General features: G+C 51.7%; 1 protein-coding gene across 2 annotated transcripts in view; it reads right to left on the reverse strand.

Moving 5' to 3' along the window:
- Positions 1 to 21,361, reverse strand: part of ADAMTS7 (ADAM metallopeptidase with thrombospondin type 1 motif 7) — a 52,723-nt gene that overhangs the window by 23,471 nt on the left and 7,891 nt on the right. The window contains exons 1-8 of one of the 2 annotated variants that reach the window (XM_063596868.1): positions 20,848 to 21,110; positions 17,924 to 18,279; positions 15,675 to 15,840; positions 14,316 to 14,512; positions 9,074 to 9,157; positions 8,604 to 8,728; positions 7,619 to 7,768; positions 6,157 to 6,300 (exon numbers count right to left, since the gene is read on the reverse strand). In XM_063596868.1, coding sequence (XP_063452938.1) covers positions 6,157 to 6,300; positions 7,619 to 7,768; positions 8,604 to 8,728; positions 9,074 to 9,157; positions 14,316 to 14,512; positions 15,675 to 15,840; positions 17,924 to 18,279; positions 20,848 to 21,064 — 1,439 coding nt within the window. In that variant the 5' untranslated portion in view covers positions 21,065 to 21,110. Of the gene's footprint in view, positions 1 to 6,156; positions 6,301 to 7,618; positions 7,769 to 8,603; positions 8,729 to 9,073; positions 9,158 to 14,315; positions 14,513 to 15,674; positions 15,841 to 17,923; positions 18,280 to 20,847; positions 21,111 to 21,361 lie in introns of those variants that run through there. The other variant, XM_055098540.3, reaches the window with a different exon arrangement.

A 21,361-nucleotide genomic window follows, 5' to 3' on the forward strand; every position in this document is an offset into this window, starting at 1 on the left:
CCCTAATGGACCTGGTCACATCCCTGCTTAAGCCCCACAGTGAGTGGACTTCTAGAAAAACATGGCACGTTGAGCAGACAGATTTATCGCTGCTCCCTTCCAAAATTCCACTATGATGACAGTAGAGGAAATAAACAAGGCATAAATCCATAAGGGGTGATGATGGGTAATGAAGGATGTCAACAAGATTCTGGAAGCTGGGAAGCAGATGGCCAGGCAGTAGCTGACTTGGTAGAGTGATAAAAGCTGAGAGCCAACTGCCTGCAGGGAGGAACCACCCAGAAGGAGAGGCCCAGAAAGGCTCAGGAATGGAGTTTCCAGGGACCCCTCAGGGCCTTAGGGCCAGGAGGGCTGAAGACAGTAGGGCTGAAAGTCTGTAAGAACCGATCAGACCCTAGATCCCCTCCCCAACCCTGAGTAGCCAAGTGACGGCCACCTGCCACCCAGCAGAGGGCCGAGGATCACTCCCTGGGGAGGGTGAACCAGGAGGCTCTGGCCCAGGAATGGTAGACATACATGAAGGCCCAAGGCAGAAGGACCTACAGAGAAAAGGGGACAAGCAAAAGTCTACACATTGAAGGGTAAGAAACACGCCAAGCCGGAATGCTGCAGCCAGACATACACTCTCCCAGGAAAAGCCTAGAGGATTCCTCTCGGAAAACTGAATCACTCAGAAAAATGACCTCAGATACTGAAATTAGAGGATCTCCCCAAAATAGTCCCCATGCAAACCAGTCCTTCAGCAGAGACTTGGAAAAGTCCTGCCCAAGTCCACAAACTGCACAATGAGTATCTCTGCATCTCCTTGCTATATATGAAATACAGCCAATGCATTTTAAGAAAATTTTTTTTGAGACAGAGTCTCTCTCTGTTGCCCAGGCTGGAGTACAGTGACGCAATCTCGGTTCACTGCAGCCTCTGCCTCCCGGGTTCAAGCGATTCTCCTGCCTCAGCCTCCTGAGTAGCTGCGATTACAGGCACCAGCCACCAGGCCTGGCTAATTTTTTGTATTTTTTTTTTAGTACAGACAGGGTTTCACCATGTTGGCCAGGCTGGTCTCAAACTCCTGACCTCAAGAGATCTGCCCGCCTTAGCCTCCCAAAGTGCTGGGATTACAGGCGTGAGCCACCACGCCTGGCCAAGGAAACTATTAACATGAAACAAATATTTTTTTAAAAATAACCCAAAGGAAAGAAAAACATTTCAGGGAACAGAATAAAAAAGTCAAATCCATGTAAGTAATAACCTCACAGAGATAAGAGAACATACTGTACCCATGAAACAAGAATAGGATCAAAAGGTGCACAGGTTGAACATCTCCAATCTCAAAATCCAAATGCTCCAAAATCCAAAACTTTTGGGCACTAACATGATGCTCAGAGGAAATGCTCTTTGGAGCACTTCAGATTTTGGACTTTCAGACTGGGGATTCTGAACTGCTAAGTATAATGCAAATACTCAAAAATAAAAAAAAATCCAAAATCTAAAACACTTCTGGTCCTAAGTATTTCAGATGAGACACTCAATGTGTATTTAGTGAATGAGAAAGTTTAAGAAATTAAAAGTACAATGAAAAAAATGAAAATTTTAATAGAAGGATTGTAAAGTATAGATAAATCAGATGCCCCCTAGAAAATAGAAACAGGTGGCTGGGCACGCTGGCTCACGACTGTAATCCCAGAACTTTGGGAAGCTGAGGGAGGAGTCCAGAAGTTCAAGCCCAGCCTGAGCAACACGGCAAAACCTCATCTCTAGAAAAAATTAAAAATTAAAAAATTAGCTGGGTGTGGTGGCACACACTTGTTGTCCCAGCTACTCGGGATGCTGAGGCAGGAGGATCATTTGTGCCTGGGAGCCCAAGGCTGCAGTGAGCCATGATTGTGGCACTGCACCCCAGCCTGGGCAACAAAGTGAGACTCAAAGAAAGAAAGAAAGACAGAGAGAGAGAGGGAGAGGGAGAGGGAGAGGGGGGAGGGAGGGAGGGAGGGAGGATAGAAAAGAAAAGAAAATAGAAAGAGATGAAAAATTGTAAAATGTTTAAAAATAAGAAAGTGAGAGAATAGCTGAATATTAAGGGTTCCAGAAAGAGAAAATGTAAGAAAGTTGTCAAATAAATAATACAACAACAGTTCAAGAACTGAAGGGCACAAGTTTCTAGATTAAAACAGTCCAATGAGTGCTCCCTCAAATTAAAATAGACCAAGGCATATACTGTAAAATTTAAAATCACCAAAAAGAGAGAGAGAAAGAGAGAGAGTCCTAAAAGCTTCCAGATTTTTTAAAAGGTCACATTCAAATCACAATGGTATGGGACCTCTACAGAGCAATGTTGGAAACTAGAAGACAACGGAAAAATGCCTTCAACATCCTGAAGAAGAGTCACTTCCAACCCGAGGTTGATATCAAATCAAAATATCAAGCAGATGTGAGGGAAGAATAAAGACACTTTGAGACAGGCAAACCATTTACCTCCATGCACTCTTTCTCAGAAAGCTGCTTGAGGATGTGCTCCACCAAAACAAATTAAAAAAAAAAAAAAGGTACCTCCCCATTAAAAAAGTAGCATGGGATCCAAGAAACAGGAAGACCTTCCATGAATATTTTGGGGCAGGTCTAGAAAGCATCCAGTCTAAACTGGAGGACACAGGGAAGTTGGGAGGAGGGTCCAAGAAAGAAGGGAACTGCTGGATTATCTGGTAGGGATTACCTTTGGGAAAACTGGATTAAAAGACATCTTATAAAACTATTAAAGGATCTGGAAGGCCTGGAGAAGCAATGAAAACCAAGCAAATAAAAAACTTGTTCTTAAAAAGAAATGCCATCTAGATGGGGCACGGTGGCTCTCACCTGTAACCCCAGCACTTTGGGAGGCCAAGGTGGCGAATCACTTGAGGTCAGGAGTTCGAGACCAGCCTGGCCAACATGGAAACCCCGTTTCTACTAAAAATACAAACATTAGCTGGGCAGGGGTGGCAGGTGCCTGTAATCCCAGCTACTTGGGAGGCTGAGGCATGAGAATCACTTGAACCCAGGAGGCAGAGGCTGCAGTGAGCTGAGATTGCACCACTGTACTCCAGCTGGGGCAGCAGAGTGAGACTCTCTCAAAAAAAAAAAAAAAAAAAAAAAAAAAGAAAGAAAGAAATGCCATCTTATTACAACACTTAGTTCAGACATCAAGATTTACAGCCATAATAATGAAAATGCGGAATATGGACTTAATCCAAATATGTTAACACTAAATTGGGATGAAAAGTGAGGGGACAAATGTATGTACAGGAAGTGATGCAAGGGTGCTAAATCCCAAACTTCCAGATAATATCTAAACTGGAAAATCAATAAATGAGAGTCTAGCAATACTTTTTGGAAATAGGAAAGTAAATACAAGAAAAAGCTAACAGTGTTAAGTTTGAAGGTGGTTGCCTAGAAAAAAGCAATGGAGGGTGGGGAGAAGTGGGGCAGGTGTACAATGCTCTCCTGTTGCCATCTTCTATTATTATTACTTTTTTTGAGACGGAGTTTTTTTTGCTCTTGTTGCCCAGGTTGGAGTGCAGTGGCGTGATCTTGGCTCACTGCAGCCTCCACCTCCCAGGTTCAAGCAATTCTCCTGCCTCAGGCTCCTGAATAGCTGGGATTACAGGCGTCTGCCACCATGCCCAGCTAATTTTTTGTATTTTTAGTAGAGAGGGGGTTTCACCATGTTGGCCAGGCTGGTCTTGAACTCCTGACCTCAGGTGATCCACCCACCTCGGCCTCCCAAAGAAATGGAATTACAGGCATGAGCCACTGTGTCCGGCCTGCCATCTTCAATTCTTCATATCTTTGACCTTGTGCCTTGTAAGCGAGGTCTATTTATTTTATGATTATTATTATTTTTTGAGATGGAGTCTCACTCTGGCACAGGCTGGAGTGCAGCGGCGTAATTTCGGCTCACTGCAACCTCCGCCTCCTGGGTTCAAGTGATTCTCCTGCCTCAGCTTCCCAAGTAGCTGGGATTACAGGCACACGCCACCACACCCGGCTAATTTTTGTATTTTCAGTAGGGAAGGGGTTTCACCATGTTGGCCAGGCTGGTCTCGAACTGCTGACCTCAAGTGATCCACCCGCCTCAGCCTCCCAAAGTGCTGGGATTACAGGCATAAGCCACCACAAGCAAGGTCCGGCCAGTAAGCAAGGTCTGATGGGACAAAAGAGCCTGTATCTGAGCAGAGGAGACACAGGCAATGTCTGTGTCCACCATTCCTTGCTGCCCCATTTGCATCTCACATTTACTTTGGTCCATGAGCTCAGAACCTATAATGTGTAGGAGTTCGGTGAGACTCAAAGCAATTAGATGTTAAACATGTTATGTCAACAACTGAGTAAGGGACAGGAGAGCACTGACAGGCCCAGAGGCTGCATTTTCCATTTGAACCAGACTTACTTCAAATGCAGAAAGAAGACAATGACCAAGAAGCCCCATCATCCTTTCTTACCCATGTTAACACCCCTGTATTAGCCAATCGCTATGCAGAAAATGAAGACACGAGAGGAAAGAGAACCCCACAGTTCCTTCTCCTTTCAGTCTTTCCTTCCTCATTGGTAAGAAAAGGTAGACAGCCTGGGTAGAATGTGCACATACCAAGGAGTGAGATGAAACCAGTTGAGATAATTTTATTCTATTTCATCCTCTGGTAAATATGAGCTACAAAAGACGAATTGTATAATTTCAGTGACTCTGCATACAAGTTAATAGAGCTGACCTTTGAACAACATGGATTTGAACTGCACAGGTCCACTTACATGTGGATTTTTTTTCACCTCTGCCACCCTTGAGATCATCCCCTGCCTTTCTCCTCCCTCCTCAGCCTACTCAACATGAAGAGGATGAGGATCCTCTTCCACTTAATGAATATCCACTTCCACTTAATGAGCAGTGAACATATTTTCTCTTCCTTATGATTTCAATAACATTTGCTTTTCTCTAGCTTACTTTATTGTAAGAATACAGTATATATTATATACAACATACAAAATATGTGTTAACTGTTTATGTTATCAGTAAGGCTTCCAGTCAACAGTAGGCTATTAGCAGTTTTGGGCGAGTCAAAAGTTATACGTGGATTTTCAATTGCACAGGAGTCAGCACCCCTGACCCCCGAGTTGTTCTGGGGTCAGCTATACTCATATTTGCATTTAAAACTGGCACTGCACAAAATAAAGATGAATGGTACAATTTATGCCAATAATTTAAATTTAAAACTTTTTCTTACTTAGAACATTAAATAGCAAATTTGAAAAAAAAAAAAAAAAAAACCACCAGAACAGGCCGGGCATGGTGCACTGCTCGTGCCTGTAATTCCAGCACTCTGGGAGGCAAAGGTGGGTGGATCACCTGAGGTCACAAGTTCAAGACCAGTCTGGCCAACATGGCAAAAGCTTGTCTCTACTAAAAATACAAAAAGTAGCCAGCCGTTGTGGCACACGCCTGTAGTCCCAGCTACTCAGGAGGCTGAGGCAGGAGAATCGCTTGAACCCGGGAGGCGGAGGTTGCAGTGAGTCAAGATCGTGCCATTGCATTCCAGCCTGGGCAACAGAGCGAGACTCTGTCTCAAAAAACAAACAAACAACAACAACAAAAACACCAGAACAAATGAAGAGAACATGAAAAAAAAGGAGAAAGCTTCGTATTTCAGTTCCCTTAATGGCCCCTTCTTCCTGCCTCTGACCGGACCTTGTGGCTGGCCCTCACCTCCTCCAGCTTCATTTCCTACGCAGCCTTGGCTCCCATAGCCTTGCTCAGGGTTCCGCCGTTCCCTGAAAGCTCTCCCGCTCCTTTACCGCTACAGGCCTTTCTTAGGCTTCCTCTACCAAGAACACCATTCTTCTCCCTTCTGCACATGTGTGAATTCTCGCTCCTCCTCCAAGTTCAAGCCTCCTTCCAGGAGGACATTTGGGATGCCGGCACCACATCTTTGCCAGGTGCCCCTCTGTTTCCCTCTACCCTGGCCCTGCAGTGTGACTGTCTGCATCACCCCCATTAGACCTTGACCTCATGGATCAAGACCTTGCCCCTCTGCTTCCCTCTACCCCGGCCCTGCAGTATGACTGTCTGCATCTCTCCCAGTAGACCTTGACCTCATGGATCAAGGTATAGGGGCCCAGGGCTGGGGGACTTACTCAAGGAACCTGGTGATATACTGGCGGCTGCAGCGGGACCAGGTGAGGGGAGCGGCGTCGTACAGGAGCTGTGGAGACATGATGAAAGGTCGTTTCCCAACGGGCTCACAGTCATTGCCGCTTCCGTCATGCTGAATGCCAAAACTGTGTGAGAGCACAGGCCCCAGGGGCGGGTGAGCCGGCGGGAGGCTGCCAGCCTGCCCTCCCCTGGACACCCACAAGGTGCACAGTCCTAGTTCCCAGGGCTGGTTCTGCCACCCAATGGCCGCACCCAATGGCTGCAGAAAGTCACATTCCCCTCTCTGAGCCTCAGTTTCCTGAATGTAAAATGAGGGTATGACAGCTAGTATCCCAAGGGCTCCTGTTCCAGCCTGAAATGAGGGCCAGGGACCCAGAGCAGCCCTGCCCCTGCCTGGGGGCCAGCCAGCAATGGCAAATCAGGTGGCACAGATGTGGGCCCGTGATGGCCCCTGCAAGCTCACTGGCCTCAAGAACAGTCTGACAGCGGTTCCCACTCACAGGTCCTTGTCCCAAGGCTGTGCACTTGAGTTAAGGGATCTGAGCTGCTGTATCACAGAAAGGTCTCCAGAGACCATCCTTGGGAAGGATACAAGAAAAATTATTTCCTGAGCATCTACTATGTGCCAGGGGCCATGCTAAGCACTTTCAGAAACACAATCTCACTTAGTTCTCATTATTACCCTCAGGAAGGCTCAGAGAGTCTAAGGAACTAGCCAGGGTAACACAGCCAGGAAATTGCAGTACTGCGGCAGGCTGTTCTTTCTGCAGCCATAAGCAGCTTCAAGGTCCTGCAGGCACGGCCATCGCCTACGAAACCCGGACGTCTGAATGGATGACCCCAACAGCTTTGACCCACAGAACGTTCTGGGAGCCTGCCTTTGATGGCTTGCTAGACAATCTAAGATGCTGCCATATTCGCCAGCTCAACAGCCAGGGCACAGGTGGCTGGAGGCCTGTGAAGACAGAAGCCTCAGGCAGCAGTGTCAGATGGAGGGAGCCTTGGACATCACTAAATCCAAACCCCTCAATCTATGGGAAGCACACAGAGGCCCAGAGAGGGCAGGCACTGGCCCAGGCCACAGAGCAAACAGGAACAGGGACAGGGATCGAGAGTAAAAAATACAGCACTGAGGGCAATGGGGAGGGACAGCCAAAGACCTACAATGACTTTCCGGCCCACCACAACTCCCCTTTAAATAAGACTCCCTCCAGGCCAGTCCTAGAGATGCCCAGGCAGCCCTCTCTCCTGCTTTACAGGGAAGCAGCCTGGTTGTGGGGAGGGGACAGTGCAGGGGCAGCACATGGCCAGACAGTCGGGGCTCCTTTTCCAGAGAGCTTCCTTTCCCCTGGACTTTGTGACCCACAGGCTGGATACCCGGTGCCCCCAGGCTGCGAGGGTGAAGCTCGGCTCTCAGTGTAGCAATGGGGGCAGGCACGGTACCTGTGCCCGAGCTCGTGGGCTACAGTGAAGGCCAGCGGCAGGCCCGTGTCCTCGTTGATGCTGCAGCTGCGGTGCGGCTGGCACATGCCCGCCACATGGGACAGTCCCAGGGTCTCACAGGGCCGGTTCATGGCTGCACACAGGTCCTTCCTGCACAGGCAAAGAAGCGGCCTTCAGGCTAACCTGGCCCAGTGCCAGGCCCACCTGAGCTAAGGCCAGGGAAGGGTCCCCCCGAATTGATCCCAAGCGAAAAGGATGTCCCTCCCACCGTTCTGTGACATGAGGCCAGCATGGTGGCCGCTTGGGAAGCAGGTGCTCTCATTTACACACAACCCTCTGGGCATCTCTTTGGCCCTTGAGAGCACAGACCCGCACAGAACAATTTTGGTTACTATCCAGCAGGGGTGCTGACAGATGCCTCCAGAGTCCAGCAGAGGGAAAATAACTGCCTCTGGACAGATCAGCAGTTGCCGGAGGTTAGGGGAGGAAGGTGGCTGTGACTATAAACGGGTAGCACGAGACATCCTTCTGATGGGACAGATCTGTATCTAGACTGTGGGGGTGGGTAGGTGAACCCACAATGATGAAACTGCAAAGAACTGAATACACACACACACACACACAAAGGGAAGTACATGTGGAACTGATGAGATCTGAGTAAGTCTGTGGATGGTATCAGTGTCAGTTTCCTGATTGGGATACTGTGCTCTAGTCATGCAAGATGTTACCACTGGGGGAAATGGATGAAGGCTATACAGGCCCTCTCTCTATTATTTCTGATAACAGCATGAAAATCCACAATTATTTCAAAATAAAAAGACCTCCCCAAGTGCGGACAGAATCCAGCCTTGGGCCAAAGGTGCGCAAACTCTCCTCAAAATTGGGCTCCCTGACAGCACGGCCCCCTCCTCCACCAGGGCTTCTTCCGCAGGGCCGGGAAGCACCTCCTGAGATGCAGGCTCCCACCCTCCTGCGGCTGCAGTACCTGGTGAGCAGGATGGCGGTGTCATGGTGCAGGGGATGGGCGTCCCCCTTCATGTTGATGCTTTTCTGCCACTTGCAGAAGCTCTTCAGGGTGTTGTCTGCATGGTGCGTGATCTTTAGGTCCTCCTGGGGGCAGAGAGAGTGACTGCTCATGCCTCCCCTGAGTTCCAAGAAGGTCAGGCCCAATTCTCCCCCATACGAAGGCAGGAGACAGAGGCCCAGCAGGGCAGTGGGAGGCCCGCAGGCACCAGTCGAGCTTCCAGCCTGACCATCCCTCCTGTAGGAACCTCCTGCAGAGGACCTGGGACCTGAGAGAGGGGCAGTCAGGAACCAGGGGGTGGCAGGGGACACGGTCCAGGCCAAGGAGGCCTTCACTGTGCCCTTCCATAAAGAGCAGCACAGGTCATGTGGCAGGAGGGCTCTGGCAGCCGAAGCCATTGCCGGGCAGCGTGGGACCACATGACCGCTCACCTCCTCATCTTCCAGCAGGACCAGGCGCACAATGGAGATGTGGATGGGGTTCCCAATGCTGGGGTCATGAAACAGGCCAGCCACCTGCCCAAGAGATGGGGGGGTCAGGCTGTCACGAGGATGAAGGATACAAGCAGCCAATGCCCACCCCAACCCACCCACCCACGCAGGGCAACGCACACCCGTGCTCACACACAGGGACTCTCACACTGGTGCACACAGGCTGCACAGTGGACAGGCGATGCATGTGCACCAATGCATGAGTGTCCCCACACCTCACACACACTGCCCCAATGTGGCAGCAGCAGAACCTGGAGAGGACAAGAGGCCTCCGAGGCCCCTTCCCAGAGTTGCAGCCTCTCCTGAGCGTCAGTTTGGGATCTGCTTCCCAGTACCAACTCCATGCCCACCCAGCACAGGCGATGGCAGCTCAGACCTCCAAATGCTGGTTTCTTGGCCTGTCTCAGGGCCCTAGTCCTACAACTGCCACTGGGCTATGATAGCAGTACCCTCCTGACCTGGGGATGCCAGGACCAGCATCCCAGGAGTGCACCCTCCAATGAGGCATAGAACTGGGCAGGGCTCAGAGGGTAGAGTGAGGGTAGGCACAGGCCTATGGAGCCTGCCCACTGCTCTGCTCTGCTATTCCATCTCCCCGGGGCTGACAGCCATGGGGCCAAGGAGGCAGGTGTGCACATCTATCAGAGGCCCCATGGCTACATGGGGCTCCCTACTGAGACCCAGGAGACGGGGCTATCCCCAAAGATGGAAGATAAGCCAAGGTGCGGGGAAATGGCTGGGGAAAGCCATCTGCTCTTTTAAAACTCCCTCAGAACAAAAAAGAGGCCAGCCCATGACTGGGGACAGCTGGCAGGTTCCCAGAGGGCAGGGATGGCAGAACAGGCCAGTTGTGAGTTGGCTTCTAGCAATGCATCAAGAAAAAGAATATTCAAATAGCAAGGAACCAAACAAACACTGTTAAGAGGGCACCACTGCCTCGTCCAAGTTACCATCATCATTTCGTCTGCTCAGTTGTTGAGGTCTCCTACGAGTGTCCCCATATTCTGCGGCCCCTCCAGACCACCTGCAGCCTAGCAGCTCCACCATCGATCTTTGAAATGCAAACCCCATCATGACATGCCCTTGCCTAAAGCAGTAAGTGGTTCTTCACTGTCCAGGAAAAGGACAGAAGTCCCCAGCCTAGCCAACAGGCTTCTTGGATCTGGTCCCTGCCTTCCTCTCTGACCTCCCCTTGCCTCTGAGGTCAGGAGTTCGAGACCAGCCTGGCCAAATGGTGAAACCCGTCTCTACTAAAAATACAAAAATTAGCTCAGCATAGTGGCGCATGCCTGTAATCCCAGCCCCCTGGGAGGCCGAGGCAGGAGAATCACTGGAATCCGGGAAGGCAGAGGCTGCAGTGAGCTGAGATTGCACCACTGCACTCCGACCTGGGCGACAGAGCAAGACTCCATCTCCAAAAGAAAGAAAGAAAGAGAGAAAGAGAGAGAGAGAAAGAAGAAAGAAAATGGGGTAAAAAGGGACCTGTCTTGCTATCCTTGGGACAGACCCACCCAAGCTCTAGGACTTAGGTCTGAGTCTAGCACGGGGAGAATGCTGATAAATTGGGGTCTGTAGGTAGCGTTGGTAAAGAAAGATGAGGCTGTCCTGAAGGTGGCTGTGGGTCAGATACTGCAGCAGCCAAAAAAATAGCCGCAGCCAACCTCGATCGAGCTTAACACGTACAGTCCCTGTGCTGGGGGCTTAGCATGCATTATCTCATTTAATCTTCTTACTTCTAAGGTAGGCACAATTATCCTCGTTTTACAAATGAGGTAAGTGAAGCTCAAAGAGAGGGTAAAGCTGGGCTCAGAACCCAGGTTTCGCTGCTTCAAAGCCCCTGCTTATTTCCTAAATTTGGGGAATGCTGCCTGCCTATTCTGTTGGGGATTCTCAATGCATATTTACTTTGAAGGGTCTGAGAAGTCCTGTAGTAACGAAGTCTGTTTTACCTTTTTTTTTTTTTTTCTTTTGAGACAGAGTCTCACTTTGTCACCCAAGATGGAGTGCAGTTGCATGATCTCGGCTCACTGCAGCCACTGCAGCCTCCACCTCCTGGGCTCAAGCAATCCTCCCACCTCAGCCCCTCAAGTAGCTGGGACTACAGGTGTGCACCACCATGCCTGGCCCGTTTTACTTTTTTTAACCCTGTGTGGCCAAACTTATTCAACAGCAGCATCTTTTTTTCACAGTGCACTACTGGCATTCTTTGGAACACACTCCCTGAAATATTCCTTGGGAAATGCTACAATGAGACAGAGTCCCCAAGTGTAGGATCGTGCTCTTCCACATCCATCACTTTATCCCAGGTAGAGCGATGGCTCTCAACAAGTCAGTCTTAAATAAACATCTGATCCCGAGGGAACATCTGTTTCCCATCCTTCTGGCCCACCCCGGCCACCATGGCTTCCCAGCTGCCCCTCTCCAGGGCAGGTTAAGGGGCACAGGGGACAGAATGGGGCTTTGGAGGTAGACAGACTTGAGCTCCAGTCCCAGCTGTACCACTTACTAGCTGCGTGACCTTGAGCGAGCCCCTTGACCTCTCTGAATCTTTGTTTCCTCAACTTGAAAATGGGGGTGAGGGCCGGGAGTGGTGGCTCAAGCCTGTAATCCCAGCACTTTGGGAGGACGAGGCGGGCAGAATAGCCTGGCCAATGTGGTGAAGCCCCCTCTCTACTAAAAATACAAAAACTAGCAAGGCATGGTGGGGCACGCTTGTAATCCCAGCTACTCAGGAGACTGAGGCAGGAGAATCACTTGAACCCAGGAAGCGGAGGTTGCAGTGAGCCGAGATTGTGCCATTGCACTCCAGCCTGGGTGACAAGAGTGAAACTCCACCTCTAAAGAAGTAAATAAATAATAAAATGGGGGTGAGGCTTAGATGAGGTGGTGGGTGTTGAACACTGCACAAAAGGTAGACAGATATTCACAAGGCTCCAGCCCTAATCCACCAGGGCCTCAGGCCACGGCTCCACAGTCCAGCCTTCCTCAGAGGCTGGCCATATGGGTTCCCATGTCCCTGCCATCCCTGCAGCCTCCTAGGGGGTCCAGCACTGTCAGGCTCATAGGTGCCCCCATCCTGTCCTGACCAATGCTGGGCTCACCAGCTCAGAAAAGCTTGATATTGTCAGAGCAGGTGAGTGTGAGAACCAGTCCCACCCTCTCCCCGAGGATGGGGCTCACCAAGTGAATGGGCGGGTCCTATGAGCCAGGGCAAGGCAGCCGGGAAGGGGCCAGGCCCTGGGGCAAAAACACCTGAATCCTGTCACCCAGGTTAAGTTATGGGGTACCTGTTGGGTTGGGCAGGTCTTTTTTTGTTTTTGTTTTTTTTGAGATGGAGTCTCGCTCTGTCACCCAGGCAGGAGTGCAGTGGCACGATCTCAGCTCACTGCAACCTTCGCCTCCCAGGCTCAAGCAATCCTCCCACCTCAGCCTCCCAAGTGGCTAGGACTACAGGTGTGTACAACCACACCCAACTATTTTTTGTATTTTGGTAGAAATGGGGTTTCACCATGTTGGCCAGGCTGGTCTCCAACTCCTGACCTCAAGTGATCTGCCCACCTTGGCCTCTCAAAGTGCTGGGATTATAACCATGAACCACAATACCCAGTCGGGTGCGTCTTACTCTGCCCAGAATCTGGAGCATAGGGGACACTCAGAAAAGTGGGGGTGAAATGAACCCAGTTAACCATTGGTGGCTCCAGTCAGCCTCCTGGGTCTTTCAGGCTGAGCCCCCAAAGTGCTGAGAATGAGAAGGAGGGAACCTCAGGGCCTGAGAACTTGGCCTTGCCCCTTGCTCCACCCCTATAGCCCAGGGGCTGGGCCCTGCTGTCCAGCAATAGCCCTGCTGAACCCTGGCTGTTAGTGGCTCCCCTCCCTGGGCAGATGAAGCTTGATCTGGGCCTTCAAGGCCTCAAATGCCAGGCAGAAGGCTGTGACTTTTATTCCATATGGAACAGGGAGCCAATGAGGGTGTCCCAGTGAGGGAAGAACTGGCCCAGAGCTGCACTCACTGATGAGGACTCAAGTAGTGGGGACATGATGGCCAGTAGGTAGAGATAACAGCCCTGGATGCAGCCCCTTCCTCTCTTTGAGCCTCAGGTTTCACAGCGATAAACTAGGGGGCCAGACACTGCATGATCTCAGAGGGTTCTTCCTTTAGGGTTGCAGGAGGTGAAGGGCTGGCAGGGGGAAGCAGCAGCATAGGATCCTGGCCCCAGGGCTCCTTTAGATATTATCCTGTTCATAGCACACACACTTACCTTGCCCCCAACAACCCAGCCCAGGAGAGAAACAGGGTTATATGGTGGCCTGCCAACCAGGTGGCTGCTAAGAATGCCAGGGGCAGAGATCTTTCCTCCCAGGGGCTGCAGGAAGCAGCTTGGAGCCTGAGGCCTCCACGGGCACCCACAGGGCAGGAGCAGGGAGTGGCAGCTCTGCAGTAGTCGGCTCCAGGAATCCCAGCTGCAATCAGCCACAGTGCCCCTGGTGGGACTTAGGACACCTGAGCTCCCATCTGGCTCTGCCCTGCCTGGTTGTGTGACCTGGGCAAGTTACTCGCCCTCTGAAGGCCTCTGATATCTCATCCATCATGTGGGGTCAAGAGCAGTTTGCCCACCCCACAAGGTACTGTCGTCATGCCCAGTTCACAGATGAGCAGGCTGAGACTCAGACAGGGCAAGTGACTTGCCCAAGGCTACCAGCTAGCGACCATAGAACTGCACAGATTCTTCTAACTGTAATGTGTGCTGATGTCTCAGGCAGAGTCTCAGGCAGAGTGTGGTCTGATCAGGCATTTCTGTGTTTCCAGCATCTAGCACAGGTCCTGACACAAAGGAAGGAAGTATCTGTGCAGGGAAGCATGAATGACCCAACTAGTCTACAAGCCCCCCAGGCAAGCACAGGGTTGTGGCTACCTCAGTCTCCCACTCCTGCTCCCCCTCCTAGTGGCATGACACCCTATGGTGTCCCCACAGCAGCCCTCTGCCCAGGCTCTCTCATAGTGACTAGCTGCCAAGACCCCCACCCCTTCCTGGCCTCAGGAGCTTGGATACCCTTCTTCCTACTTGGGGCCTAGACCTGGGTCTGGGGTCCAGCCTGACAGCCTTCCTGCCCTGCACCCACTCTTTGCACCCCACCCCCCAACACCATCCCCGCCACCCGCTCCTGGCCCACACAGACTCACCATGTTCATGATGGTCAGCACATAGCTCTCAACCTGTGGCTGTCCGTGGTACTCCACCATTTTGGCATCAGCTACCACCAGGGTCTCCACCCACTTCTCTTTGCTGACCGACCGCTGGTGTAGACGCCTCAGCCGTGGCCGCCGCCACTGCTGCCGCTGCTCCCAACGCTCCCGTCGAGGCTCCAGCTCTGGGTACACTGGAGGCCCAGATGGGGTGGAGTTAGCTGCCAGTGGACAGGCCCAGGGCACACGTCTCCAGGGCCTCTCCTCAGTGAGCTCTCTCTGGGGCACTGGGAACCACACAGGGATCAGAGGCCAGGGGCCTGAATTCGCCTCCTGGCTCTGCCCCAGATCTGTGCTGTGTGGCTCTGCCTGGTCACTTTCCTTTTCTGATCTTGAGATTCCCTGACTAAAAATAGGAATAAATTGCCTCACAGGGGGACCTCAAAGGGCAAATGAAATGGTGGATATAAACACAGTAAAGTACTGTGTCCATGGGAGGGGAACTCCTGGGCCTGACAAAGCTGGCAACTGGGCCCCTATCTCCCCGTGTCACTTCCTCCCACCCTGGGGGGGTCAGTGCATCCCAACACAGGCTGACCCCACCCTCTAAACCCCAGCCTGGGGAGGCTGGCCAAGACCCAGCCCAGCTTGCCCTACTGGGCCTGCTCCCCTGACCCAGGCTGCTCCAGATCAGAAGAGGAAGCACATCTATGAAGCTGGGGAAACTGAGGCCAAGAAGCACGCCTCTGTGGATATGTGCTCCAGCAAATGCAGTACCAGAGCTGTGGGCAGCCTGAGATTGGCTTGCCAGCCAAGCATTCCCCAAACCCCAGCAACCCTTAGGAGGCAGCTCCTCACCTGGACTGGCTGGCACTACTGCTGCTCTGCAGAGGAGGCACTGGGTACCACACTCCAGGTCCCAATAATAGAGGTTAGTTATTCTAGGGTGGGAGCAGAGTGGTGGGGGGAGGGAAGTTCCTGGCTAGTGGCCCTGTTGGAGCTGGTCACAGCTCACCCGGCCTGGGCACTGGAGGAAGAACGGTTGGCAGAGCCAGGTACCATAGGCTGTTGGGGGGGAGGGAGCAGAGGGAGGCTGAGCCCCAACGTGGGAGAAGTAGGTGAGATGGAGCGAGGAAGGTCAGTCTAGGGGATTGACTGGGGCAGGTCCGAAAGGCAGAGGACACAGTCTTGTGGCACAATTAAGGGCACAGGCTATGGTAATGTATCCATCTGTCTGTCTGTGTCATCTGGTCTAAGGGGCACTGGGCATGGGGATGTTAAGGGGGGCTTCTAGAAAGGCCCCTTCATGTCCCCAGGCCCAGCACCCACCCGAGAACTGGGAGCAGAAGAGCATACCTTGCACTCCACAGGTGCTTGGAGCACTGGAATCACCCCGCTGTGCCAGCCTCTCCGGGGCCTGACGCTTGTACACCACATGGGGCTGGGCATGGCCAGGCCGGGCCGGGGCACTGTCCAGGGGCTGAATGAAGTAGTCCTCGTTGGAGAGCTGGAACACACCTTTCTGGGGAACAAGCACCAGGGTCACACAGGGAGGGCTGGCCCTCAGCTGCTCTTCTTGTACGTCCCAGAGGCCTGTCCTGCTCAGCTGAGCCCCCACTGCCCATACCACCTGTGACTGCCCGTGGACACACTGCACTTTCGTCCCGCTGGGCCTTTGCTCACTCTGTAGCCTCCATCTGGAAAGCCCTTCTCTGCCATTTCACACACAGCCGAACCTTCAAAGCGGAGCTCAGAAGCCTCCGCCCCTGGGGATGCTGCCCCACACACCCACCCCATTAGGAGAGGGAAATGTGTCTGCATCCAAATCTGACAAAACGGTGTCTTAGTCCCAGACAGCCATCCTGAGCGGGGCAGCTTGTGCCCAGGCCTCCAGGCTATTCTCCATCTCCTCTGCATGCCAGCCATTTCCAGCATTGTGCTCCCTCCCAGCTGGCCAGGGCTTCTGACCTTCCCTCTATCTCCCTAAGGCAATGAATCACTCCAAAAGCATCCACAGCCACACCCGAGCGGAGGAGATGCCCACGGCCACCAGGACACCCTGTTCTCTGGGCCCAGGGCTGCCCAGAGAAGGGAAGCTGGCAGGAGTGTCTTGGACATGTCTGCCAACATTCAGAGTCCAGGGAGGGGAGGGGCCCTGGGAAGCATCTTTGATGCCCACTACCTCCTGAGGAAGCTCAGGGCTCCAACAGGGAAGAAGGTTTTACGTCCCTCGGACTTCCCCTCATAGGCACCAATTCTGCCCCTTGGGTCACACAGGACCAGGGGGCCTGGAGGGAGGGCTGGAGAGTGCATCAGCTCTTGGGTCTGGAGACCTGGATATGAATGCGGAGTCCCCCCCTCCCGCCCACCACTCACTGAATGACTAGGTGACCCTGGGCAAGTTCTCCTCTGAGCCTGTTTCCTCATCTGTGAAATGGGAATGATGCCCCATGTGCACAGCTGCTGCACAGGCTCAACAAGATCAATTGTACATTAAGGGACAGGCACAGGCTCCATAAATGAGAATACTGTGCAGGGCAGATGGGCCTTCAAAGGTCCAGACGTTGTGCAGCTTGTGTTGTGGGCTGCCCTGTCATTAAGCCCTGTGCGGCCACAGCCCATGGTTTTTGCCTGAGCAATCTAAGCTGAGGGCCTCCTGGGAACAGTGGATGCTGAGAGTGTGCACACATCCCCTACTCCTCCCAAACCTCCACCCTCCAGAGCTAGGAGAGTGGGGCTGGTCACCTGAACACGAACAGAAAGGGGCCCTACTCTGCCTGGAGTGGAAGCTGCTCTAATCAGCACCCAATCAGGGAGCAATTAGGGCTGCAGGCAGTAGCCAGCACCACCCTTCAGCCAGGCGAAGCCAGGAAGCTGAGGCCTGCTTTTCCCGGAGTTCTGATTCGAGCAGAGGGGCTGAAAGGGGTTCCTCACCACACCCTGCATAATGGCTACAGGGTGAGGGGTGGCTTTCCTGGAGAAAAGCAGCCTAAAGGGACCTGTGAAGGAACAGTCATAACTGATGCCCCAAGGAAGAGAAGTCAACTGCTTTTTCAGTTACTTAGTCCAGTCAAACGGAGGTTCTCAAAATGGGATCTCTGGACCTGCATCTTCAATATTACCTGAGATGTTTTCAGAAATCCAAGTGTTTGGGCGCCATCCCAGACCTATCCTGCAAAAATTCTGTTTAAACAGGGCCTGAAAGTGATTTGAGCTCATATTAAACTTTTTTTCTTTCTTTTTTTTCTTTTTTTTTTTTTTTTTGAGAGTGCCTGGGGTCTCGCTGTGTCGCCAGCTAAGCGCAATCATCACACCCTACATCCTTGAATTCCTGGGCTCAAGTGATCCTTTCGCCTCAGCCTCCCAAATAGCTGGGACTACAGGTGCACCACCACCCGGCTTTCACATTAAACTTTGAGAACTGTCGTCCTAGAGATCAACGAGGCCTGCGTTGTCACTCCCACTTTACAGGCGTGAATACCGAGGCTGGCAGAGAAAAAGTGCACTGGGCAAAGCCACCAGACAAGTGCGTGGCAAGGCTAGAGCCAATCTCCACATCCCACCACCCGAGACTGCCCCAAGTATACATGTCCCAGCGCACTCACCAGGCCGTCGCAGGCGCTGATGGCCGCCAGGCCACCCTCGAGCTCAGGGTCCTGCACCTCGCCAAGCAGGTGGCAAGTCGGGGTGTGGGCCCGGATGTGCGCGCGGCCCAGGCCGCCGCGCCGCCGCGTCTCGCTCACAAAGCCGGGCGCCAGCAGGTGCTGATTGGCGGTCAGGTTGAAGCGCAGCTCGCGCCCGCGGTATTGTAGCTCGTAGAAGGCGGGCGCGTCTCGGCGCACAGATACATCCCGCTTGCGCAGTGCGCGGGGCCACAGCTCGTAGGACAGGAAGGAGCCCCCCGCGTCGACTCGAACCGGGTGCACGATGTCCAGTGCCGCCCGGCCCTCGGTTGCACGTCCTGCAGGGAGAGAACCACAAACGCCTAGGCCCAGGGCAGACCCGGGTCCTTGCTGGTGGCCGGGGACCAGAAGGGAGCGGCCAAGAGGGGGCTGCTGGAGTCAGAGTATCTGGATTCAAATCCTCGCCGGGCTATCTACTAACTCTGCTATTTCATCTTTCCGTGCCTCAGTTTCTCCATCTGGATCGTTGCAGTAACTTCTTTTGTTGTTGTTGTTGTTTGTGTTTTGGGTTGTTTGTTTGTTTTGAGACAGTCTCGCTCTGTCGCCCAGGCTGGAGTGCGTGGCGCGATCTCGGCTCACTGCAACCTCTGCCTCCTGGGTTCAAGCGATTCTCCCGCCTCAGGAGTAGCTGGGACTACAGGCACACGCGACCACGCCCAGCTATTTTTTGTATTTTTAGCAGACACAGGATTTCACCATGTTGGCCAGGCTGGTCTCAAACTCCTGAACTCAGGTGATACGCTCGCCTCGGCCTCCCAAAGTGCTGCAATTACAGGCGTCAGCCACTGCGCCCGGCCTGGATTGCTGCGGTAACTTCTTAACAGGTCTCTCTGTTTTCACTATTGCCTACACCAGGTGCCCCTCCCCTCGTGTTTTCACCAAGGGAAAGCAGCCAGAAAGATTCATTCAAAACCAGCGCGATCATCGTCTTACTCTGCTCAAAATCCTGCAATGGCGCCCATCTCACTCAGAGCAAAAGACAAAGTTCTGGCCTGTATGAGGCCCTAGGCAAGGTGACCTCTCCAATCTCATGTCCAGCTACACAGCCCTAGTTCCCTCCACTCCACCCACTGGCCTCCTTGCAGTTCCTCCACAGGCCAGACGTGCTCCTGCTTCAGGATTTTGCATTGCTGTTCCCTACACCTGGAACACTCTTCTCTCTGTTTTCCACGTGGCTAAACCATTCACTTTTGGGTTGTTGCTCAAATGTCTCCTTCTCAATGAGGCCTCCTCTAATGACTTTATTTTAAAATTGCAACTCCCTAGCTCTCCCTATCCCCCTTCCTTTCTTTATTTTTCCCCACAGCACTCCTGACATACCATGTCACTTAGCATTTTCATTATTTTTTCTATTTATTTGTTTTCTCCCTTCCCTCCCAGTGTAATCTAGGAAGGCAAGAATCTATATTCTTTGCCCCTGCTTTTTTTTTTGAAATGGGTTCTTGCTCTGTCGCCCAGACAGGAGTGCAGGTGGGCAATCATAGCTCACTGCAGCCTCCAACTCCTGAGCTCGAGCCATCCTCCCATCTCAGCCTCCCAAGTAGCTGGGACTACAGGTGGATGCCACCACACTTGGCTAATTTTTTTTTATTTTTAATTTTTTTAATAGAGATGGGATCTCACTATGTTACCCAGGCTAGTCTCAAACAAACTCCTGGGCTCAAGCGATCCTTCTACCTCAGCCTCCCATAGTTCTGGGATTACAGGCGTGAGGCACCGAGGCTGGCCCTGGATAATTTTTTTGTTGTTGTTTGTTTTTTTGTAGAGATGGGAGTTTTGCTGTGTTGCCCAGGCTGGTCTCGAACTGCAGGTCTCAAGCGATCCTCCCACCTCAGCCTCCTAAATTGTTGGGATTACAGGTGTGAGCCACCACACTTGGCCCTTTATATTCTTTGTTGAAGATTTAAGTGTTAGAGGAAGTGTCCAGAACTTAGTCCTTTTTTGGTATTTGTTGAATGACTCTGTAGAATGCAGATAACCACAGCACTTACAATCTCGATGCTGTCGTGAGGATTAAACCTGGTGGAGCTAGTCCCTTTAGCAGTGCCTGAGCCACTGGTTGAATATGATGGCAATTATGATTGTTATGATTATTATTAGCCTGATGGATTTAAAAATGTGCTCTCAGGTGCGTGAGCATTCTGCAAGTGTCTCCAGGCCTCCTGGATTGGGGAGACAGAGAAAGACCACTCCACTGGGGCTCCCTGGCCCCTAACCACCACTTCAACAGGGTAGCTCTGGTTTCTTTCTTTTACATGCAAGAATTCATTTAAAGAAAGGTTCCAGGGATGGAAAAAATTGGCAGACCTCTGCTCAGGCCCTTGCAGTTTAAAAACCCCTCTCTGTTGCTCTGTCCTCCTGGATTTCCTAGTAAGGCCTGGATTCTTATCCTTTTTTGCCACAAACCCCTTCTCCTCAGAACAATGTTTTGAAATGCATAAAATAAAATACACAGGAGTGGTTGGGCACGGTGGCTCATGCCTGTAATCCTAGCACTTTGGGAGGCCGAGGCAGGCAAATCACTTGAGCTCAGGAGTTTGATACCAGCCTGGCCAACATAGTGAAACCCCATCTCTACTAAACATGCAAAAATTAGCCAGGCTTGGTGGTGCCTGCCTGTAATCCCAGCTACTCAGGAGACTGAGGCAGGAGAATCACTTGAACCTGGGAGGTGGAGGTTGTAGTGAGCTGAGACCGCATCACTGCACTCCAGCCTGGGCGACAGAGTGAGACCCTGCTACAAAAAAATAAATAAATAAAATAAAACATACAGGAGTACCAAGGAAATTGATTAGATTGAAATATAGTTATCAAAATAATTTAAGGCCAGGCATAGTCGTTCATACCTGTAATCCCAGAACTTTGGGAGAATGAGATGGGAGGATCACTTGAGCCTAGGAGTTCAAGACCAACTGGGCAACATAATGGGAGCTTGTCACTACAAAAAAAAAAAAAAAAAAAAATTAGCCAGGCAAGGTGGTGCACACCTATAGTCCCAGCTACTTGGAATGCTGAGGTGGGAGGCTCTCTTGAGCCCAGGAGGTCGAGGCTGCAGTGAGTCATGATGGCGCCACTGCACTCCAGCCTAGGTGATAGAGTGAGACATTATCTCAAAAATGAAACATAACAAAACAAAAAATAATTTAAAAAGTAGGGTGTGGAATTATACTTTAAACAAGATTTTGTGGCAAATTTAACAACTATGGTCTTTTTTTTTTTTTTGAGGCAGAGTCTCTCTCTGTCACCCAGGGTGTAATGCAGTAGCTCAATCTTGGCTCACTGCAACCTCTGCCTCCCAGGTTCAAGCAATTCTTGTCTCTTAGCCTTTCAAGTAGCTGGGACTACAGGTGCATGCCATCA

This window comes from Pan paniscus, chromosome 16 (genome assembly GCF_029289425.2).
Source record: "Pan paniscus chromosome 16, NHGRI_mPanPan1-v2.0_pri, whole genome shotgun sequence".
Taxonomy (NCBI): domain Eukaryota; kingdom Metazoa; phylum Chordata; class Mammalia; order Primates; family Hominidae; genus Pan; species Pan paniscus.